This window comes from Ammospiza caudacuta, chromosome 3, assembly GCF_027887145.1.
Source record: "Ammospiza caudacuta isolate bAmmCau1 chromosome 3, bAmmCau1.pri, whole genome shotgun sequence".
NCBI classification, from domain to species: domain Eukaryota; kingdom Metazoa; phylum Chordata; class Aves; order Passeriformes; family Passerellidae; genus Ammospiza; species Ammospiza caudacuta.
The window spans coordinates 48,151,379-48,170,038 of NC_080595.1; the positions used below are offsets into that span (position 1 = coordinate 48,151,379).

Below are 18,660 nucleotides of genomic sequence, written 5' to 3' on the forward strand. Positions count from 1 at the left end.
AATTGGTTGTTAAAATTCAGCTCAAATAACACTGATAAATGCTTGCCAGAGTCATTGTAACAAAGTTCATGAGAGATATAGTGGTAAACAATGGGTTTAGTCTCATCAAAGATCACAGCTAATGTCACAAAGATCACAGGTAATGTCACTTAATGACATTACCACAAAAAGCTATATGCCAGTACAGGGCTAAAGGGCTGTGGACTTAGAGAAAAAACCTTTACCCCAAGTGTACCCCTTGTACACTGCCATCAACAGCATTAATAAAAGGTCAGCAAAAAGGGAAATCAAGAGTGTTTTGCAAACAACAGTTCAGAGAAAATGAAATCTGTATTTTTTTGATGAAAATATTAGAAATATTTGCATTGTCCCACTCAAAATCCACCTTCTTTTGAAACCTTTTCCTAAGGGACAAAATGCAACTTTCTAAAAGTCAAAGGGTCCTAAATACACTTGTTAAAAAGGTAATAAAAGAATGTTCTTCAGATTGTCTTAATCTCTGCTTCGTGCACTTTCTCATCATTTCATTCTTATGGAACCTTACCAGAACTAGAGGTGTGGTAGAGTTCGGTGTAGGGCTCTATATGGACTGATGCCCCAGATGGGATCTCAGGTATTCTGCCCTCCATTTCTGTGCTGATGGTGAGGTGACCATGTTCATCAATGCCACTGAACTTCTGCTTTACAACCAGCTTCTCATTGTTGCCAAGAAAAGTTACTTCTGTTTGCCGTGTAAACTCACCACCTAAAGAAAGAGAATTGGTTTAACACTAAACTTAATAGAGGTTTCCAATTCCTTCTATTCCAAATATTGCTTCTAATAGATAAAATATAAATTACTACTGTCTGCAAATGTTGATGTAGCACAATTGCTAATGTCTTGTTTTTCTAATGAAATAACTTTCAGAGGCATACTGATAATATACTTGGATACTGCAAGCAAATTTTTTTAAGCACTGCACATAATAAATCATAAATCCTTGCCCTGAGGCATTCTTTTTAATAAAACTAAAAAGAAGTTCTGACTAAGCTAATAGCAGTAGGTTTTATCCTACCATTTAAAAGGACATTTTGGAGAAAATTTCCATTAGGAGTACAGAGAGTTAAAAAAAAAAATCAAAATCGAGTACATCTGTTTGAAAATCAAAACCAAGTGGAATGTATGTTGTAAATTCCAGAACAAGCTTCAAACATACCAAATCCAAGAAAATCCCAAACCAAAAAGTTGTGTTCAACTGAATTCATATTACAAGTCTGTAAAGGATCAAGTTTTCAAGAGAAACACATGTTCCGCTAGGACAGATTGAATCTACAGCTTGAATTCACAGCAGCATAACCAACCAGATTTGGCCTTAATCTCTTATGAAAACCTCGAATTGTGAGCAGGGTTTTCCCTCAAACTAGCTAACAAAGTCATTTGCATGTCATGCAGCAGCTGTTTCTGTAAAGTGCTTCAGACCCTCAGGAGGTCAAGTTACTGTTTCTCTTTTGCTCTGTTGGTACAATCAGAGATTTAACCAGTTAAAGCTCTTGAAGATGTAGGAGAAGCTTTTTATAGTAACTATGTACACTCTAGTAACAATTCCCCCAACAGATTTTTTTAAAAATCACTTTCTTGAAGAGAAACTGTGAAGTCAATCTTCTCTCTAACACACTTAGTTGTTGTACACTGACAGTAAATTAAAAGGGCCACTGTCTATATATTGTAAACAAGAAAAAACAGTGAGAAATTTGATTACAAAAAAACCATTTTGCAGCTCAGAATAGATGTGTGTTTTCACCCTATATTGATTGTAAATACAGATTTCTTTTCTATCAAGATAGAGGAAAGCACAGTAATTTTGAACATTATTTTAATTTAGAAGTTACCAGTAATGCTGAATCCATTTTTATATCCTTGCTGTTCCACAGCAAACATCCATCCGATGATACCTCCAATAGAGGCGAGAGGTAGTAAAGAATACCCCAAAGTCTCTGGGATTGTGCTGATAGCAGTGTAGGCACGCCCTTGGTTCATCACAACATAGGAGTGGAGATCAGTGTTCTCAAACACAACTGGGACAGGGTTGTTTCCTACAAAGATTCTTCCTCTGACCTTGCCGTTGACTCTCTGAGGAGAACCTGGCAAATCAATACAACACATCAGAACCAAATAACAGCATTCTCATACTCTCCAAGGAACATGTCCAGAGTGTTTGCAATGTTCAGTGCTTAGTGTTGAAATAAATAGCAAACAAATACTCAGAGTCCCGACAAGAAATTGCCATGTGCTCACTTGCTTACGTAGACACATGCAAGTGTCTTGTCTTATGTGGACGATTAAATGGTCAAATTTGCCTGAAAAGATGCTCTTTATCCTCGTTGAAAATTCTGTCTGCAAAGATAACTTCATAACACTGTTACAGTGTATCTGGCAATAAGTGGCAGACAAACTCCTTAAGATCACACTTCATATCAATACACACTGAACACAAATTTGTTTATGCCCTATTAAGAGACTAATGGCATTAGGCATTAGAATAATTTACCTGTTATTCTAATCTATTACATTTCTTGGCTCTGAACTACTGGTCATTTTGAAGACTGTCAGTGTTATACAGAAGTAGCTATTTTGGATTGCTAATTTTCTCCTGTTTAAAATTTCCTACATGGAAGTTTTAATTTCATTATCACCAGATCCTTCTTTTCTTTCTACGGAAAGCTTTCAATTCATAAAACTGGATTAAGTATTAGGTTTTGCTTTCCTGGTTTATAAAACACAGTCTTGCAGTATTTGAGTTGCTGAAATGCATCTGTGCTCTGAGCCAAATCACTATGAGGATTACAAGTGTATACATAAGAAATTCCTTTATGGGTTTTACACGGGAACAAAGTTTAAATGGGTATTTAACAGAAATCAGGCAGATCACCCTTTAGTAAAGCAGCTTAAGAATCAAAGAGGAGCCATGCTCTTTGGTTCAATGACCAAAGTTAATTTGTTCATCACTTTGAACTGTCCATTTCTAGAGTGAGGACCATATCAGATTATAACACATTGGAACTTCATTACTAATTCTAGGAAATACCACTGGACACTATGTTTTCTTCTAAATTATGTCAGTTACAGAAGTTTATTTTTTCAAAAGTCACATTAAAATGCATAAAGCCTATAACTGACCACTGAAAATAATTTGCTTCACTCAAAAAATCATTTTAAAAAGTAGAGATCACTGATTCAAATGCCTTTCACTATATCCCAGTGATAAGTCTTTCAAAAAGTTTTTATCAGGTCTTTTCTGGAACTGAATACAGGTCACCTCATTCAAGAGCTCCATACGTAATTGTTGCTTATGTTTCTAAATTTCAAAGCAGTTACCTTCTGCTACACACTGTCTGCCATTTCCTTTGTAGCCAGCAATACAACTGCAACAAAACCCATTGGGATAATCCTTGCAAATAGCGTGAACAGAGCACTGGTGACGGTTGTTAGCACAGGTCTCTTGGACATCTGTGTGGTAGCGAAACACTGTGGAAAATAAGACCAGACATTTATATTTCATGCAGTTACTGTGGTATTCACATATCGCTGGACTAGTTTAAAAGTATCTCTGGGTTCACTTGACCAGATTTTTATTTTCTCTTTAAGGAAAGCAAACTACTGCAATTGGTATTGGTTTACCTTGCAATATGCAGAAAACTACCTACTATTTTGTAGTAAACCTCAGGGCATCAGCTGTTGAATTATTTAGTTGGAAAATTGTTTAATTCTGACTTCAGCAGATCTACATTAACACAGATCAGTTAAAATTCCTGTCAAAGCTAAACACATAATTTTATTTTGTCCTTGTTTCTGAATCAAAACAAAAAGGGGACTTTAGAACAAAACATATCAGTACAGTACCCAGGACCATGCAGCAACTGATGCACCCTATAATCCTAACTGTTTTACCCTGTTATTTAGTGAAGATCACAATTCTCACACCTGCTTCAGGAAAAAATTAACATCTGGGCTGTCAGTCACACTCTTCTGAAATTTCTAAAAATGCTTTATTAGAACTCAGAACTGCTAGTTCCACCCTTCTAAGACTTGAGGCCATGAAATCCTAGCCAAAAAAAATTACAACAGCTTCTATTCCCAACCTTTATTAAATCATCTTATTCAGTAACACATCTGAGAAAGGTCTGTGAGCTTGACTAGGGAACTAGTTTACTAGACTGGCAAAAACTGCATCTGAGGTGACATCCAAATTAACCACCTCAATAAATAACCAAACTTATGATGTGTCCAGATTTTCAGATATTAAGCGAATGCAAAGGAAACATTGGTTTTTTGGTAATTCAATTTCCTTCACATGTCTTTTTTGCAGCCTGTCCAGGTTAGAAGAAGCTCAACTGCACAAAAGACCTTACCTATTCCAGTTTCATCAAATTCTTCCACATCTATGACTTGAGGTGGCTGTGGGGGGAACTGCTGGATGCGAAAGTGGCGAGGTGGAGCTTTTGCTGTCGGGAAATTTTGAGGACTGTAAAAAGACTCAGTTGAAGGTGTTCCTGTTACATCTTGGTATGAAGTCAGAAAGTCTTCTGCAGCGAGCTGAGGAACACTGTATGTGACAAGGTGCTGATCCTCTTCAGTGCTGTCCGTGCTACTTGTGATGTACTGCTGTGTTATTTCAGTGGAACCATAGTCAGACATAAAGGGCTTAGAAGTCATCTCCTGGTCTTCTTCGCTGGGCTCTACGCTCTCCAAAATATTGCTGATGTTGGCAGGCACAATACTGTCAGATGAGCTGCCAATCTCAAACACCCAGATGCCCTGCTTCCCAGCATTGCTGCTTCTGTCAAATAGAAGCACAGGCCAAATAAAACAAGCTGTGTGGTATTTCTAGCCTACACACAATGTTATCCTTCACTGAAAAGTGTCAGGACAAAACTGTCTAATGATCTTACCTACATTACATATTTACCTACAGGTACAGTTTATTCAGCTGTGGAAAACCCCTGACAGTTTGGGTAACACTTTTTTTTCTCCTCAACCAGAGCTCTGTTGAGAATTTCTAACTTTCTTGTCTCCAAGGAGGACGAGATCAGAAGGAGATTTTAGGGCCACCAAGATCTTGCTACCACTTACTAAAACTTTCTAGCTCATTCCCTTTCTTGCTAGTTCACTCTTTCTTTCACAAACACCACTCACAAAAACAACCTGCCCTGGATAGATTATGAAGAGTTGAAGTCTAAGTGGTACTACTTACAGAAGAACTAAGTATACTGGAATTCCTACCAGTAACAATGGGAATATGGACTTTTAACAAATTACACCAAAGTCCTCAACAGGGTGGATATTTATCAGTGGCAGATCTTGTGACTTCTCATGCAATGGCTAATGGGATCTTATTAGTTCTCATTGATTCATGCTACAATTAAGAAAACCATGGAACTCTGATGTTTTCTTGAGGAGTTTAAACAAAGAAAAAAACATACTTGACAAGGTTTCTAATGCTGTCTTCATCTTCAGCAATGACATTGTAGGATCCTGGCTTTTCCCAAAAATAGTAGTTTGTAGAGGCTTGACTAAAGCCAACGATAGCAGGAATATTTTCATTGTCATTCTTGGAGTATGTGCTATAGAACTGCAAGCTATCTTCTGGATAAAGGAAAATAGCATAGGAACTGGAATCAGAAGAGGCTAAGACAGCCTGGAATGTGTTTCTCTGTGGAAAAAAAAAATTAACAAACCTTTACTCACATCAAAATAGTTAAGAAAAAGTAATTTTTTCTTTTTAAATGCAAAATGAAAATCAGAATTTTCATTAAAAAGAAAAAGTTATCAAAAGTAAATCAAATCTGTAGGAAATAGTCAGATAGGCTGCCCAAAGCATAACAATTTTAACTTCTGTAGTGCTATAGGATGCGATTTCATTTCCTTAAAATAACAGAAGTGATGTGCTAGACTAAATAAAAAATTCTGTAAACAGAATGTTTGAAGTTCAAGTTTCATGTTGCTCAAGTAATTTCCCACAGGAACACTCCTGCCTGCTGTAGGAACCACTGGGACAGCACCTCAGACATCAGTTGTTCATTGCTATCAGGGTGCAGTATTGTTACTATAAACACAACGCTTGTGCCAAGTTCAGCAAAAAAAATTAGATGTTGACATAAAAAGATGTGCTAAGTAATGTTCCCCTCAACTTTGATAACTGTAATACAAACTTTATAATCAACTTTGATAATGGTATACAAAGTTACATGTCCTTGCAGGATAGTACCTGCATGGTTTAAAAAGGGGAAAATGATTTGTGAATAATAATAAAAATGACCTTTAGCTGTTTCTTAACCCAATACTAGCTACAAAACATGAGCTTTTGCTAAATGCAATATCATCTATTCAAATGGGTTTAAGATCCTACTAGTCCATACAGTTACCTGATTTTACATAGTTTGGTGTCAAAATTACTAAAGTCTTCTGAAAAACACAAGCCAGCAGGATTATATTTCACAGAGAGAGGTCAGGATATTCTGGTTCAGTTATTACCACAACACATTTAACATTCAAAGTAAGAGTCATTAGGAAACACAACTAAATCAGCTATGTAGTTTCAAGCATTACCTTTTGAATTAATAAAACATTATTAAAATAAATCTCAAGTAAAAGTTGTGGAAACTTCTATTTTGCTGCAGCCTTTCTGACGATGATATACATTATTAGGTCTGCAGAATTAATTTAAACACAGAACTTCAAGTCTTCAAAGCAAAAGGTTAGTGTTACAACACTGTAACACTTTAGCTGAGCGTGTGTCCAACATGACTTAAAGCTCTGATTAACATTCACCTTTTCTTCCAAAGCATGATCTTCTCCTGCTGCCTGGAAAGGAGCCACAAGCTTCCAGGTAACAATAACAACACTGCTGGGATCAAAAGCAGCCTCAGGAAAACCTCTTTTGATATAGTCTGATGCGAGTTGCAAGACATCCGAGGATGAATCTTCTCTGTAGTACACATTTCCATGTCCATCTGTTGTGTCCAGGTCAGCCATAAAAGGAGCAATAGCCCCAAAACTCACTGGGAATTGACCAAGGTATTTTTCTTCACTTGAGGGTTCATTCACTGCAATAATCCCATTAGTGGTAATCTAACAAAAAGATGAAAATTATAACACGAATACTGTTCATACAACTGTCTCCCACACATGTGCTCTAGATCACATTATTATAATTTTAATTCCAACAGAAATTGAATCAAAAGTCAGTTTTGTATTTAAAAAGTCACTGTGGTTTTTTAAGCTTGTGTGTTTTTTATCCCATGCCGGGAGTCCTGAGATTTCAGTTGCCCAAAAACAGAGGTCAACTGTACAGATAGAACAGCCTTTTTTACCTAGATAAAGATTTTAGCTATTTAAATTTCAGACACCTATTGTCTCTTCTAACAGGGACATACATAACCCTCCCACCAATGCTTCAGAAGCTGATAGAATTTCTGAGCCAAGAATCAATTCACACATAAATGCCAACCCAAAAAACTGCTCCATGCTTACGTATTGTAATAGCCTGGGTGAAAGACTTTTGGGAAGACACACAGATTTCTCTTTGCCTGGCCAAGGCTACTTTGGTTTTCACTTCACCACAGCCACCCTCCTAGGAACTTCTCTGCTACTCTGCAAGGATTACAAGCTGCTGCTCCCTCTGAAGACATGCTGTGAGCACAGCTCTTATACCAGAGGCTATAGAGCCTAAGAGACAGAATTTCCACAGCAGATATAGGCCACACTCTAAATTCCTTTACAGCTGAGTGCCCTGACACACTCTGATAGGAAAATGGGTCTAATACTTGAAGGGGGTTGGGGGAAGGAATTTACATATGTAAGTGAAACTCTTGGTCTGCACATGCATAGGTACTGACTCAGGGAGATGGAACCCATCATTGAGATGAGGATTCAGTCAGCCACCTCTGACTAAAACAGAGACAAATACATACATACATAGGTGCTAGGGCACATCCAAGTGTGACAGCCAAACTCCACTGGCAAACCAGAGCTGGCTCTCACACACACACACCAGCAGTGAGCAAGACTGCAGGTGTCAGGCCTTGAGGGTCTGCACAAAGCGCTCACACACAGCTTTTTGTGCCTGGCCCTTCCACCAGCTGTGCTTGGCACTGACTCAGCCCCATACAAATCCACCTCCAAGTCTTGGACTGCCTGCTAACAGGACACACCTGCAGGCAGCCAGGTGCTCACTCTAGAGCTGCTGCGACATACACAAGGGACTCAAAATGGGACAGAGGTCCCAGAACTGTCACTATAAGCTATGAAATTAAAACTGCAATCTCCCACAGAAAGGATTCTTGTAAGTCCAAGAAGAACAAACTGTTGCTGGATCTCTTTGTACAGTCAAGATACTGTCAACATGATAAAATCTTTACAAATCCCTAGAAGTGGGTCAGAACGGCTGCTGACTCAAACTCCAAGGCCACCTAGCCCAGTAGCCTGCCACTTAGAGATTCAGCAAAAGAAGACATGCACATATTTCTCCAGCGTGCCTCCAACTGCATCCACATCCAGGGATTCCCTGTGGTTTGACTGTTTTTCCTCAGTGGATGTCTTTCTCATATTTGTTGAGTCTTCCCTTAACACATACAAACTCTGTGCATCCACAAAATCCATAAAAAGGAACTCCACGAATTTGTGACTCAGGTCTCCTACTTTTGTTTGTTTTCAGTCTGGCTTCCACCTTCATTTGATGGCCCTAATTTTTGTATTGGGACATACAAAAATCCTACCCAGTCTCTCCCACTATGTAATTTCTCCTCCAGAATGAAGGCCCCCAATCTACTCATGCACTCCCTGGCTAAGAGCTGCTCTCTGTCTTGAATCACTCTTTATTGTGATCTCCACATATTTCTTCAACCTTTTCCACTTAATTTGGTAAACAAGGAGGCCAGTGGGAGCCCACACATTCTTCACAGAGAAATTGTGGTCTGTGCAAGCCCAACAAGGATGCTGGCTACTTGCGCCTTGGCAACACCTTTAAAATCTGGACGACCACTGCTGTTACACACAGTAAATCAGAAAAAGTGTAGTATGATCATGATACAGAGCACTCCTCCAGACACAAGAAACACCTGTACCTTGAACTCTCCTTTGGCTATCCAGAGGGTCAGAGCATGTCACAGACCATTGGTCAGTCAGCTTGGTGTATAACTGGATAATGCTTATCACAAACCATTAGCTAAACTTGGCAAATAGTTCCCACAGTAGATCAGAATGTATTTTAAAAGTGGCTCGACATATGCTGACTGTATTTTCTGCAGATGTACAATTTCATTTGTAGCTAGAGTGTAAAATATTAAAAAGTTAAGATCATGTAAAAAAATCGGTGAGTTGGCTTTATGCATGAACAGTATATCTAAGGTATATAAGCAGTAAATAATCTATGCAAACATGTTGGGCAAGCAGGTCATGTTAGAAAGGGGGAGAAGAAGCTGAATGTGAAAATTTTTATACTACTCATTCATGACTTGACAGTGGCCACAGACCCTATAGGTGAGCTATAGATCTGAGGAATAAAAAACTAAAAAGACAGCATGGGTTGCCTAATTATAGACCCTACAACTAGAGTTGGATCTATAAGAGAAATCTAGTCCAGAAAAGTTCCCAGAACTCCTACAACATCTGTACACACTAGAAAAGTCTTCATATTCCTGTAAAGCAAAGCTAAAACATGACCTGAACATAAAAACCCATGAATTATACTATACCACTGGAAGACAGAATGGAGAGTGGTGGACATTACAGCCTGCTTGCTAAGAACTTTTAGCAAAGAGATGCACTCCCTCTTTAAAGTCATAAATTTAGTGGGAGTTTAAAGTTTTCCTTCTGCTTTCTTACATTTTTTTTTTTTTTTTACACAAACAGCCCTGCCCTCTCCTAAATCCTCTTGTGAGAGATGACTGGAGTTTGAGGTATTTTAAACAAATTCCATGGTGTTCATCAGATCTGGTGTGTGTAGATTTTGCAGCTTCATGATCCCCCATTTATGGCAAGGATTAAAATAGCATTAAGAGAAAATACAATCAGGAATAGTTAAGACTGCAGAATAAAGAAGAAGCCAGAAGAAATGGCCCTCCTCTTTTCACCTCTTAGTGACATGCATCTAGCTATATCTTTCCTATTTGCTAAAAAATGTAATGTAAAAAGTAAATTTATTAAGGAAATGCAAACCTCATTTTTAAAGGAAGTTTTTAAGTGACACAGTTCAGCTTTAAGGCAATGTTTCTATAACCCAGAAAACATTTGCAAGCCATCACATGAAAATAAATAAACAAGCTGCTCAATTTGTGCAGAGATTTTTAAAGCAAAAAAAGATATTTGTGAATAATGAAAAAATGTTTTTAGCTTTCAGATTCAACAACACATTTATATTGACAAAGACAGTGAATACTCCTTTAACTTAATCCTATGTTTGTGACCTTGAAAGATGCAGGGTGAAGTGTGAATCCCAAAATAAAGAGAAGTAATTTGGGGTAAGTACTGGGTTCCATCAAAGCATCATTCCTGTCAAAAGGGAAAGGGGGAAAAAAGAGGCCTCAGGTGGGCGTTGTCTAAAGACAAGCTTTAGAGTAGTCTTTCCTTTTAGGGTATAACACTATTTAAATTGACAGGAACTAACATAGATATATTTTTAGCATGTTAAACTTCTGGATTACACACATAGTTAACATACATTTGTGGTTTGTAGCAGAACCAATAATGCACACACACGATTATAGGTCCACCTTGAAAACCAAGTGAGAAGAAGAATTCAAAGTAAGGAGTATTTCTGTTAAAAGAAAAATTGTATCTCCATATGTACAACAAAAAATTTAAAGCTTCTAAAAAATGAGGCACTTTTTCCCTGATCAATGACTAGGCATTTTATGGACTTGACTATTTCTGCATAAAAAAAATGTTTAGAAAATTTGAATTTATTTTTATAATAAAGTGAAGTTACTTAAAGCAACAAAGCTTTCCATACAAACATGACCAACTATTAATTTAGGGAGTTAATAAAAGTAAGGATTAAAAAAATTGAACCAAGCTTGCATTAGAGGTTTCTCAATTCTTTTCTAATGGAGGTAACCCCCAATCCTTCAATTTTTCCGCACCAGTGAGTTTTAGTGTAAACTGAAAAAGCCTTAATAGAAGTGTGCTATTAAAACAAATGGAATAGTACGGGTTAGTGATAGAGTTCAACGCTATAAATCCTACAGACAAAAGCACCATATTGAAGATTACAATATGTGAAAGTCTGTTTCCACTTATATGAAATAAAAGTGCTCTCTTCTGTCTGTGAGAGAAGATTTTGTTGCCAGGGATTTTATGACAACTTGGTACTAAACAATCACTTCACAGAATGCCTTGCATTTCTATTCATGTGTGCAGCCACCTTAAACAACTCAGCTTCTCAACTGTTAAAAAAGGTAGAAAGAGAATCCACATAAAATTTCCACATAAAATTATGTGCACTAAATGTCAATTGTATCAGCTTGATAATATTTACTACCAACTAGCAATACATTGGATACTCCAGCCAAGCAAGATTGTAGAGCTTCATAAATACACATTGCAAATATACAATAAAGACGTGTATTGTGAAAATGCATTAAAAACTGCTCAGTACATTTCCTTAACAGGTATGCTTCTCCTCTCCCTATCCCCATGAAGTCTGTACTGTGCTTCTGTTCTGCAAAGCCTGCACAAAGTTCAGCGCAAGAAAAAGCCTCTGCAGAGTGTATAGACTGATACTGAAATGCCATTCATTAAAACTGCCCATTCTTAGTACTGAGAGATGCTGGCAGAGTCCTGGAAGTGATTTGGAAATAGACACTGCATGGCTATTCTTTCAGGCAAAAACTAATTAGAACTGTTCCGGTTTGAGGGCGGGGCAAGTAACAGGGTCATTAAACTAAAGAAACCTAGACTGGTAAGTCAATTTACTGCTCTTAGAAAACTCTGTCCTGTCTCTGTGGCTTACCTGACATGATACTTGTTATCTTTGCTTCTCTGTGGCTGAATATACAGTCCACTATGTTTCAACAATATTTTTGTGCTTTTAAAAGTGTATTTTTTATGTGGTTTGACTAATCAGTGACCAAATTAGAGTATAGAAGGCAAGACAATGAACTAAGGGTCAAACTGAAGTCTGAACTCCGCCTAATATTTTATCTCAGTCAGCTTCAGTGAACAACACCCATTTTCCACACAAATCCCTCAAAATTTTAGATTTCAGATATGATGTCAGGATTTATCTAAGTAGCGGCAGTATGGACAATGAAAAGGAGTGTAACTTAAGTGTCAGCACTAATATACCTCAGCGTAGCACAAGCAAGTTATAGCTTGAGTGAGTACCCATGAAACAGATTCAAGTGCATGGGAACTACATCAAATTTTGAATGACTGCAATCACATGGAGCTCTAGTTTCCCAAGTGTCTCCATGTAGGTTAATCCACTGAGTTGTCTCTTAGATCCATGATACTAAACCACACTGCTTTATCTGGCCAGGGAGGTGAGATGAGATTTACCAGATGAATACACTAAACACATTGTGCCTTCCCTACCAAAACCTTTCTAAACATGCTACTCAGCATGTTCAATTGCTAGCCTAGGTGGGGCTTAAGGGGAAAGAGGCAACGTTAAAGTGTGCAGTACCCTTGCAGTGTTCAGAAGACATGCTGCCATTTTAAACTGTTCTCCTTATGGCTGCTTTTGAGCAGCTCTGCCCCAGACAATCTGTTTTAAATCAATCCCACCTTCAAATACTGAACACCCTCCATCAGCTATACACATGCACACAGCACTCTGGGATGCAGATCCAGCTGTGAGACACGCACACAAGGCTGAAATGTGCTTGCAGCCCAAAGCCTGCAATTACTATGGATATGGACTTCCTCCTCTTTGATCACTCTTATTGTCTCCACATATTTCCTCAACCTTTTCCACTCTATAAATTTGTAAACAAGAAGGCCACACATATTCTTCACAGAGAAATTATGGCCTGTGCAAGACCATCAAGGACGCTTTAAGAGAATCTAAGCAACGAACACCTGAGAGTGCCCAAGACATTGCAGAACAGAAAGGTCTCCCAGCGCTTAGAGGTGTAAGTCTCCAACAGGTTAGGCTGCTGGTTGGACACCCCATTTCAGTTTTGTGACTCTGGCATGCTGAAACACACAAAGCAGACCACAACGAGGATGTTTCTGCGCTGAACACTCTGTATGAGTGCAGAAAACGCCTGGGGATGGCATTCACTCCGGCTAATCGATTGCATTTTCTTTGCGCTCCTACTATCTGTTGCATTGTCTCCCAGCGGAGGCTGTGCACCTAGAAAAATCTGCCCCGGCCATAGTGTGAGAAGGGAATTAACACGGCCCGATATCTGACTGAACACAACTGGAACAATTAAGCTCTTTGGACCGACCTCTGACCTCGGCACTCACGCAACCCACAAGCACCACCGCGCACCCACCCAAAGCTCCCCGAGGAGTGCCCAGGAGCGGTTCCGAGCCGCGGGCAGCCAAAGGGGGCCCCACACTCACATAGAGGGAGCGCACGGCCGCGCCGTAGAAGTGCAGCGCCGTGCTCAGCTCCAGCGCCGCCGAGCGCACATCGTCCCCGGGCTCCAGCGCGGCATCGCCGCGCTCCTCGCCGTGGGGCAGCAGCTGCAGCGGCTCTGCGGGCAGCGCCAGGACGGGCAGCGCCAGGGCCAGCAGCGCCCAGCGCGGGCAGCTCGGCGGGGCGCGCATCCCGGCGGCTCCCGGCGCCCGCGGCAGCTCCGCTATAAGCGCGGGCAGCGGGGCCGGCGGAGCGGGGGGGCCGCGGCCAATGGCAGCGCGGGGCGGGCGGAGCGGCGGCCCCGGCACCCCGCGGCCGCTCCCACAGCCCGAGCGGGGCTCAGCAGCGGGATCCGCCGCGGGGAGCGCTCCCGACCCGGGGCTTGGCCCGCGGAAGCAGAGCGGGGTCCGGCAGCCCGCCGGGACCGACCCTCGGAGCGCTCCGGGGGCGCGGGGACGCTCGGCCGCACTCGGGATCAGTGTCGCCTGTGGGGCGCGAAACTCGCGGCGCTGAGTCGGCGCGGGGTCGTAGGCATCCGGCAGATGCTTTCAAAGCACCGCGGCTCTCCGCCAGAGCCAGTGGGGTTTCTGCGTTAGCTTGGAAAATGTCTGCTCAAAGTGACTCCAGCAGCCGCAGTACTTCCCAACAGCCAAAGCACCGAGACCAAATACGAAAATCAACATGAAATAAAAATATGAATCCCCATGCTTTCTTCTGAAATAATTATGATACCAGGTGCTCATTGTCAGGGTAAATGAATAAATGAATTGGAACGTGTTTCATAAATTTACACCATCCATGTCAGAATTGCATTTGGTTGTAAAACAAAACTAAAAAACAAGTAAAATAAATCTACAAACAAAAAAAAATTGCTGATGATATGAAATACAGAGAAAAAATATGGTATATGTAAATATTTTACTTCTGACTATGTCTTCTTGTTTTATAGTGTAGTCCTGCTTCCTTGGAACACTCAGAAGCAAGTGAAGAATGGTTATATTTCATATATTTTTCCTAAAGCTACCAAGAGAGGACAGCAGTATTTAGAGATTAAATCTTGGCTAGTAAAGAATATGCTGTGATATGTCCATAGAAGGTTTACAGCAGATAACCATCTAAGAAAGGCAGCTGAAATGTTACCCACATGCTTTTTGCATGGCTTTTTACTTTAAATGCTCACACTTCTTATTTTCCTTGTAAGAAAGTGTGGTTTTGCATTTGGCAAATTGCAACAGCACAAGACATTCCTGAGTAGAGCTATAACCATGCCAACCTAAAGGGGAAACACATCTAGTCACCATTATTACTAACATCTATTTACTAGGGTTCTGTATGTCAGTGAAAACAGTCACTGAGACAAAGTAGCATGCAGGTCCAGGAAGAAGATGAGTCTGCTCTCCTTGAGATACTCGCTGTACTTTCACCTGCAACTTCCTTCCATATTTTCAGAGCCTCTAAGACAGTAACTGGTGGATTCATGGAATCCATGGCTTTATATATCCAGGAATATGTGGCTAACCACTGCCGCAAGAGCAGCCTTTTGGCTGGATCACGTCCATATCTGAGCACAGAGGTACAGACAAAGATGACTCAACATCCAGCTAAGGTATCTTTCTCCTCATCTGACAAATCAATGCTCAGCCACAAGACAACTCTAAGTTCTTATGTTGTTTGTGTGCACTGGCATACCACCAGCTGCCTTCACTACAAAATCATCTTCCTATTACAAACCTGCCCCCCATCATAAGCCCATTTCCAAATTTGCAGAACCAGTTCTTGTGCAACACAGTTCCATAGCAAAGAGAAAGCCTTAATTAACCCCCACGGTAACATATACACATTCACAAGAGAATAATTTCTATTTGGCTTAATGTTTTCCACATCCACATTTACTAAAACAGTGAGACTCAACAAAAGGAAAACATAACCAAAACAAGAAGAAAATTCTGAGGGGGTAACATTTTCCTGTCAAATTTATATGATTTCCTAGTATTATATCCAGAAGTTGAAGGGCAGGGACTACTGAGGATCTAGAAGCTTAGTGTAGTAAATGTGAAATAGATTTGAAGGCTCAAGAGTTAAGTATCTTCATCTGCATGTTTAAAACATGGGGTAATAGCCATGTTAGGGTAAACCCTTTGTCCATTAGTCAGCATATTGAGATTGTTTAGTCTATACTTACCTTAAGAGGATTGCAATGTTTCTGTTGTAATTGCAAGTTTACCTTCTATACAGCTTCCACTGTGAGGAGTTTTAAACACTGTTAGTTCTAAGACAAGTAAATAAACTTCCCGTTGTCCTTTCTAGCATCTTCAGTAAGGACCTAAAAAGGGGATGGAAAAGCACGTTTGCTTATATTGTAATTAATTGCGAGATATTGGTTGGTAACGCCAAACAGAGTGGAGAATGCAAAAGACTCCAGCAAGATTTAAAAACAGAGGGAAAGTATTTAAATGCAAACTTGAATGTTCCAATTGAGAAAGACCTTCCAGAAAGTCTTTCATAGCTGGTAAAAACCAAGAACTCCATACTTCCATTGGATATTAAATCAATATGGCAGCAGTTTACAAAGCAACAGTACTCCCTGAGCAGCCACTGAGAACCTGCACAACAAACCTGGGTTCATTTTGTTACAAGGAGGTGACTTTTTCTGAAGGTGTATAATGACACTGCTTTTCCAGAGATTGCTTGTGAGATCAGAGGTGTCGCAGAAAATTCACCACTGGAAAGAATTCAGACTGAAACCAAAAATAAAGATCAGGGGACAAAAGGAAATTGCTAAAGAACTGAACATATGTACTTGATTAAATTATAATGAGGAGATTTGATTGAGATCATGCTTCAAAGATACATATCATCTTCAACTCAAGTATCTGAAGAGGGGTACTAAACAGATGGAGGAATTAAATGGGTGAGTTTGAAGATTAAAGGTGACTAGGACACTGAAATAACTAAAAGAAATAACTAAAGAAACCATCTATCAGCAAATGCTTCCTTACCATGGGGTCTATTTTCAGATAAATCATAGATGAGGCATAGTGGAAGCAGAATGATAGAAATCTTTGAGAAGTCCACACTAGGTTGATCAGATCACTAAGCAATAGACCTTAAGGAATAATTCTGCATTTAACAACAAATTGAGACAGTCCAACAGATCTGACTTGAGGTTCTATGTTCATACAGTGCTAAAATAGCTCACAGATATACACACATGATGTCATCATATTGCAAAAGTTCCATAACTCCCCGGTGATTTCTCACGAGCAACTCCTCACAGCACTGACTCCTTGTTTCTCACAGCACAGCCAACACACTCCAACTCTCCTCACCCAGCTAACCCACTCTTTTGTAGCACTCATCTTCTTACTGGACACAGCTGTGGCCTATTAAGGGCAGGGCTGTTCCTAGTCTTTGGTATTAGTACAGCTGCAACCCCTCAGGTGTGAGGCTACTTTCTGCACTATATTTTCCTACATTCTATCCGTCCACACATGCACATGTATGTTTGAGCACTTCACTGTCTAAATGTGAGGAGATTTGGAAAAGAGGGTAAAGATATGGAGAAGCCTGACCTTCTCAAGCCCCTCCCCAGGTTTCATTAACAGAGAAAACAGAGCTAGCCTTCCATTTGCTGGCATGACTGGAGTAAGGAAAGTAATGCCCTGGGCCTCCCACGATGATATTCTGCTGTCCAATGACAACAAAGCATTTTAGTGGATGGATCAAAGGACAGAGTAACCATGTGGTCATAAACTGGAGACAACTTAGTATTTGGGATACTGGCAGGAAAGAATAGTACTGAGGTCTGCTGAGAAGGAGCATTTTTTAGAGAGACAAGGTCATGGGAATCAGAGAGTCACAAGCAAAGGCAAAGCTCACAGGAAGATCATGGAGTGCACATCATAAATTTAAATCACTCTGTTTTAGAACTTAATGTTCATTGTTCACTAGAGTGGAACACAATGAGACTCCTTCTGTAACTCTACATGAGCCACAATCACCAGGCAGGGCACATAACTCTTGAGCATCTTCAAAAAAATGCATTTTGTAGCAGAAGTCTCTACAGAAAGAAACTAATTCTGAGGCACTCTTAGATGCTTTTGAGAAGAGGTTCACATGAATGGCTATATTAATTCTTGGCCTCTGCATTAGAGCAGAATATAGCAGCTTGTAGAGTCCCTTCTTTTTCTCTCATGCAGAACTATTGCAGGGCAACAAAAGGGCAGCAATTCTGCAGGACAATCTTCTTGGAAACTCATATCCTGTTCTGGAGAAGAGCTGGGCAAGAACGGGAATGTGTTAACCCTTGGCCAGTGACCTGGTCAGCACAGGAGAGCTATGCTGCTGTAACACAATGGTACACGGCAGCAGCAGATTCCTGGAGCAGGGCAAGGAGAAACAGAAGTTCTTAGACCCTTCTTAGGTCTGGTGCAAGGAGACACTTTGTATTTCTGGGGTTCTCTTAATTTATTTCTATCTCTCATTATTAGAGCTGGTAACTATTTTAATAGGGGACAGAAAAAAACCTCAGAGAAGAAGTAATACTTGTACAGAGTTATGAACACTTTTTTCATCCCAATTTAATATCTAGGAAAAATTAGATGGAAAATGGAACAGAAAAATATCAGCACTGTAAAATGGCTAGACAAAAAAAAAAACAGCCTTACAATCCTCCCACCTGACATGTAGTCATATGTAAAATATGACTTTTTAATATATATATTTTCAAAATATCCTTCTTACATCCTAATGTTTGATCTCTTTCAAGAACAGATTCTCTAATTCAGTAAGAATTCCAGAACTTCTCTGTAGTAAGAGAGAATTGTAACAGGGCCAGAGAATATATAATTAGTCTCCTATTTAAATATTCAGCTCAGCAGTAACTACTACATCTACTTCAACTCTTACTGTTTTGTTATTATCTAAAGGTTTTTGCTTTATGCCATTAAAGTCTCCAAACAGACAATAAAAATTACTTCAGAGTTTTAAAAAATGCAGCGAAGACAGGAAGACAAAATGTACAATCATTTTCTCATACACATAAAAACCAGTTACAATATGTAGGAACATTGTTTTTCAAACAATGGGAATGGGA

The 18,660-nt window shown here is 39.8% G+C and overlaps 1 protein-coding gene across 2 annotated transcripts in view; it reads right to left on the reverse strand.

Moving 5' to 3' along the window:
* Positions 1–16,818, reverse strand: part of NID1 (nidogen 1) — a 46,626-nt gene extending 29,808 nt beyond the window's left edge. The window contains exons 1-9 of one of the 2 annotated variants that reach the window (XM_058800759.1): positions 16,777–16,818; positions 16,565–16,685; positions 15,748–15,888; positions 6,809–7,108; positions 5,461–5,690; positions 4,390–4,817; positions 3,356–3,505; positions 1,870–2,121; positions 545–745 (exon numbers count right to left, since the gene is read on the reverse strand). In XM_058800759.1, the coding sequence (XP_058656742.1) occupies positions 545–745; positions 1,870–2,121; positions 3,356–3,505; positions 4,390–4,817; positions 5,461–5,690; positions 6,809–7,012 (1,465 nt within the window). In that variant the 5' untranslated portion in view covers positions 7,013–7,108; positions 15,748–15,888; positions 16,565–16,685; positions 16,777–16,818. Of the gene's footprint in view, positions 1–544; positions 746–1,869; positions 2,122–3,355; positions 3,506–4,389; positions 4,818–5,460; positions 5,691–6,808; positions 7,109–13,549; positions 13,765–15,747; positions 15,889–16,564; positions 16,686–16,776 lie in introns of those variants that run through there. The other variant, XM_058800758.1, reaches the window with a different exon arrangement.
* Positions 16,819–18,660: the final 1,842 nt, after the last annotated feature.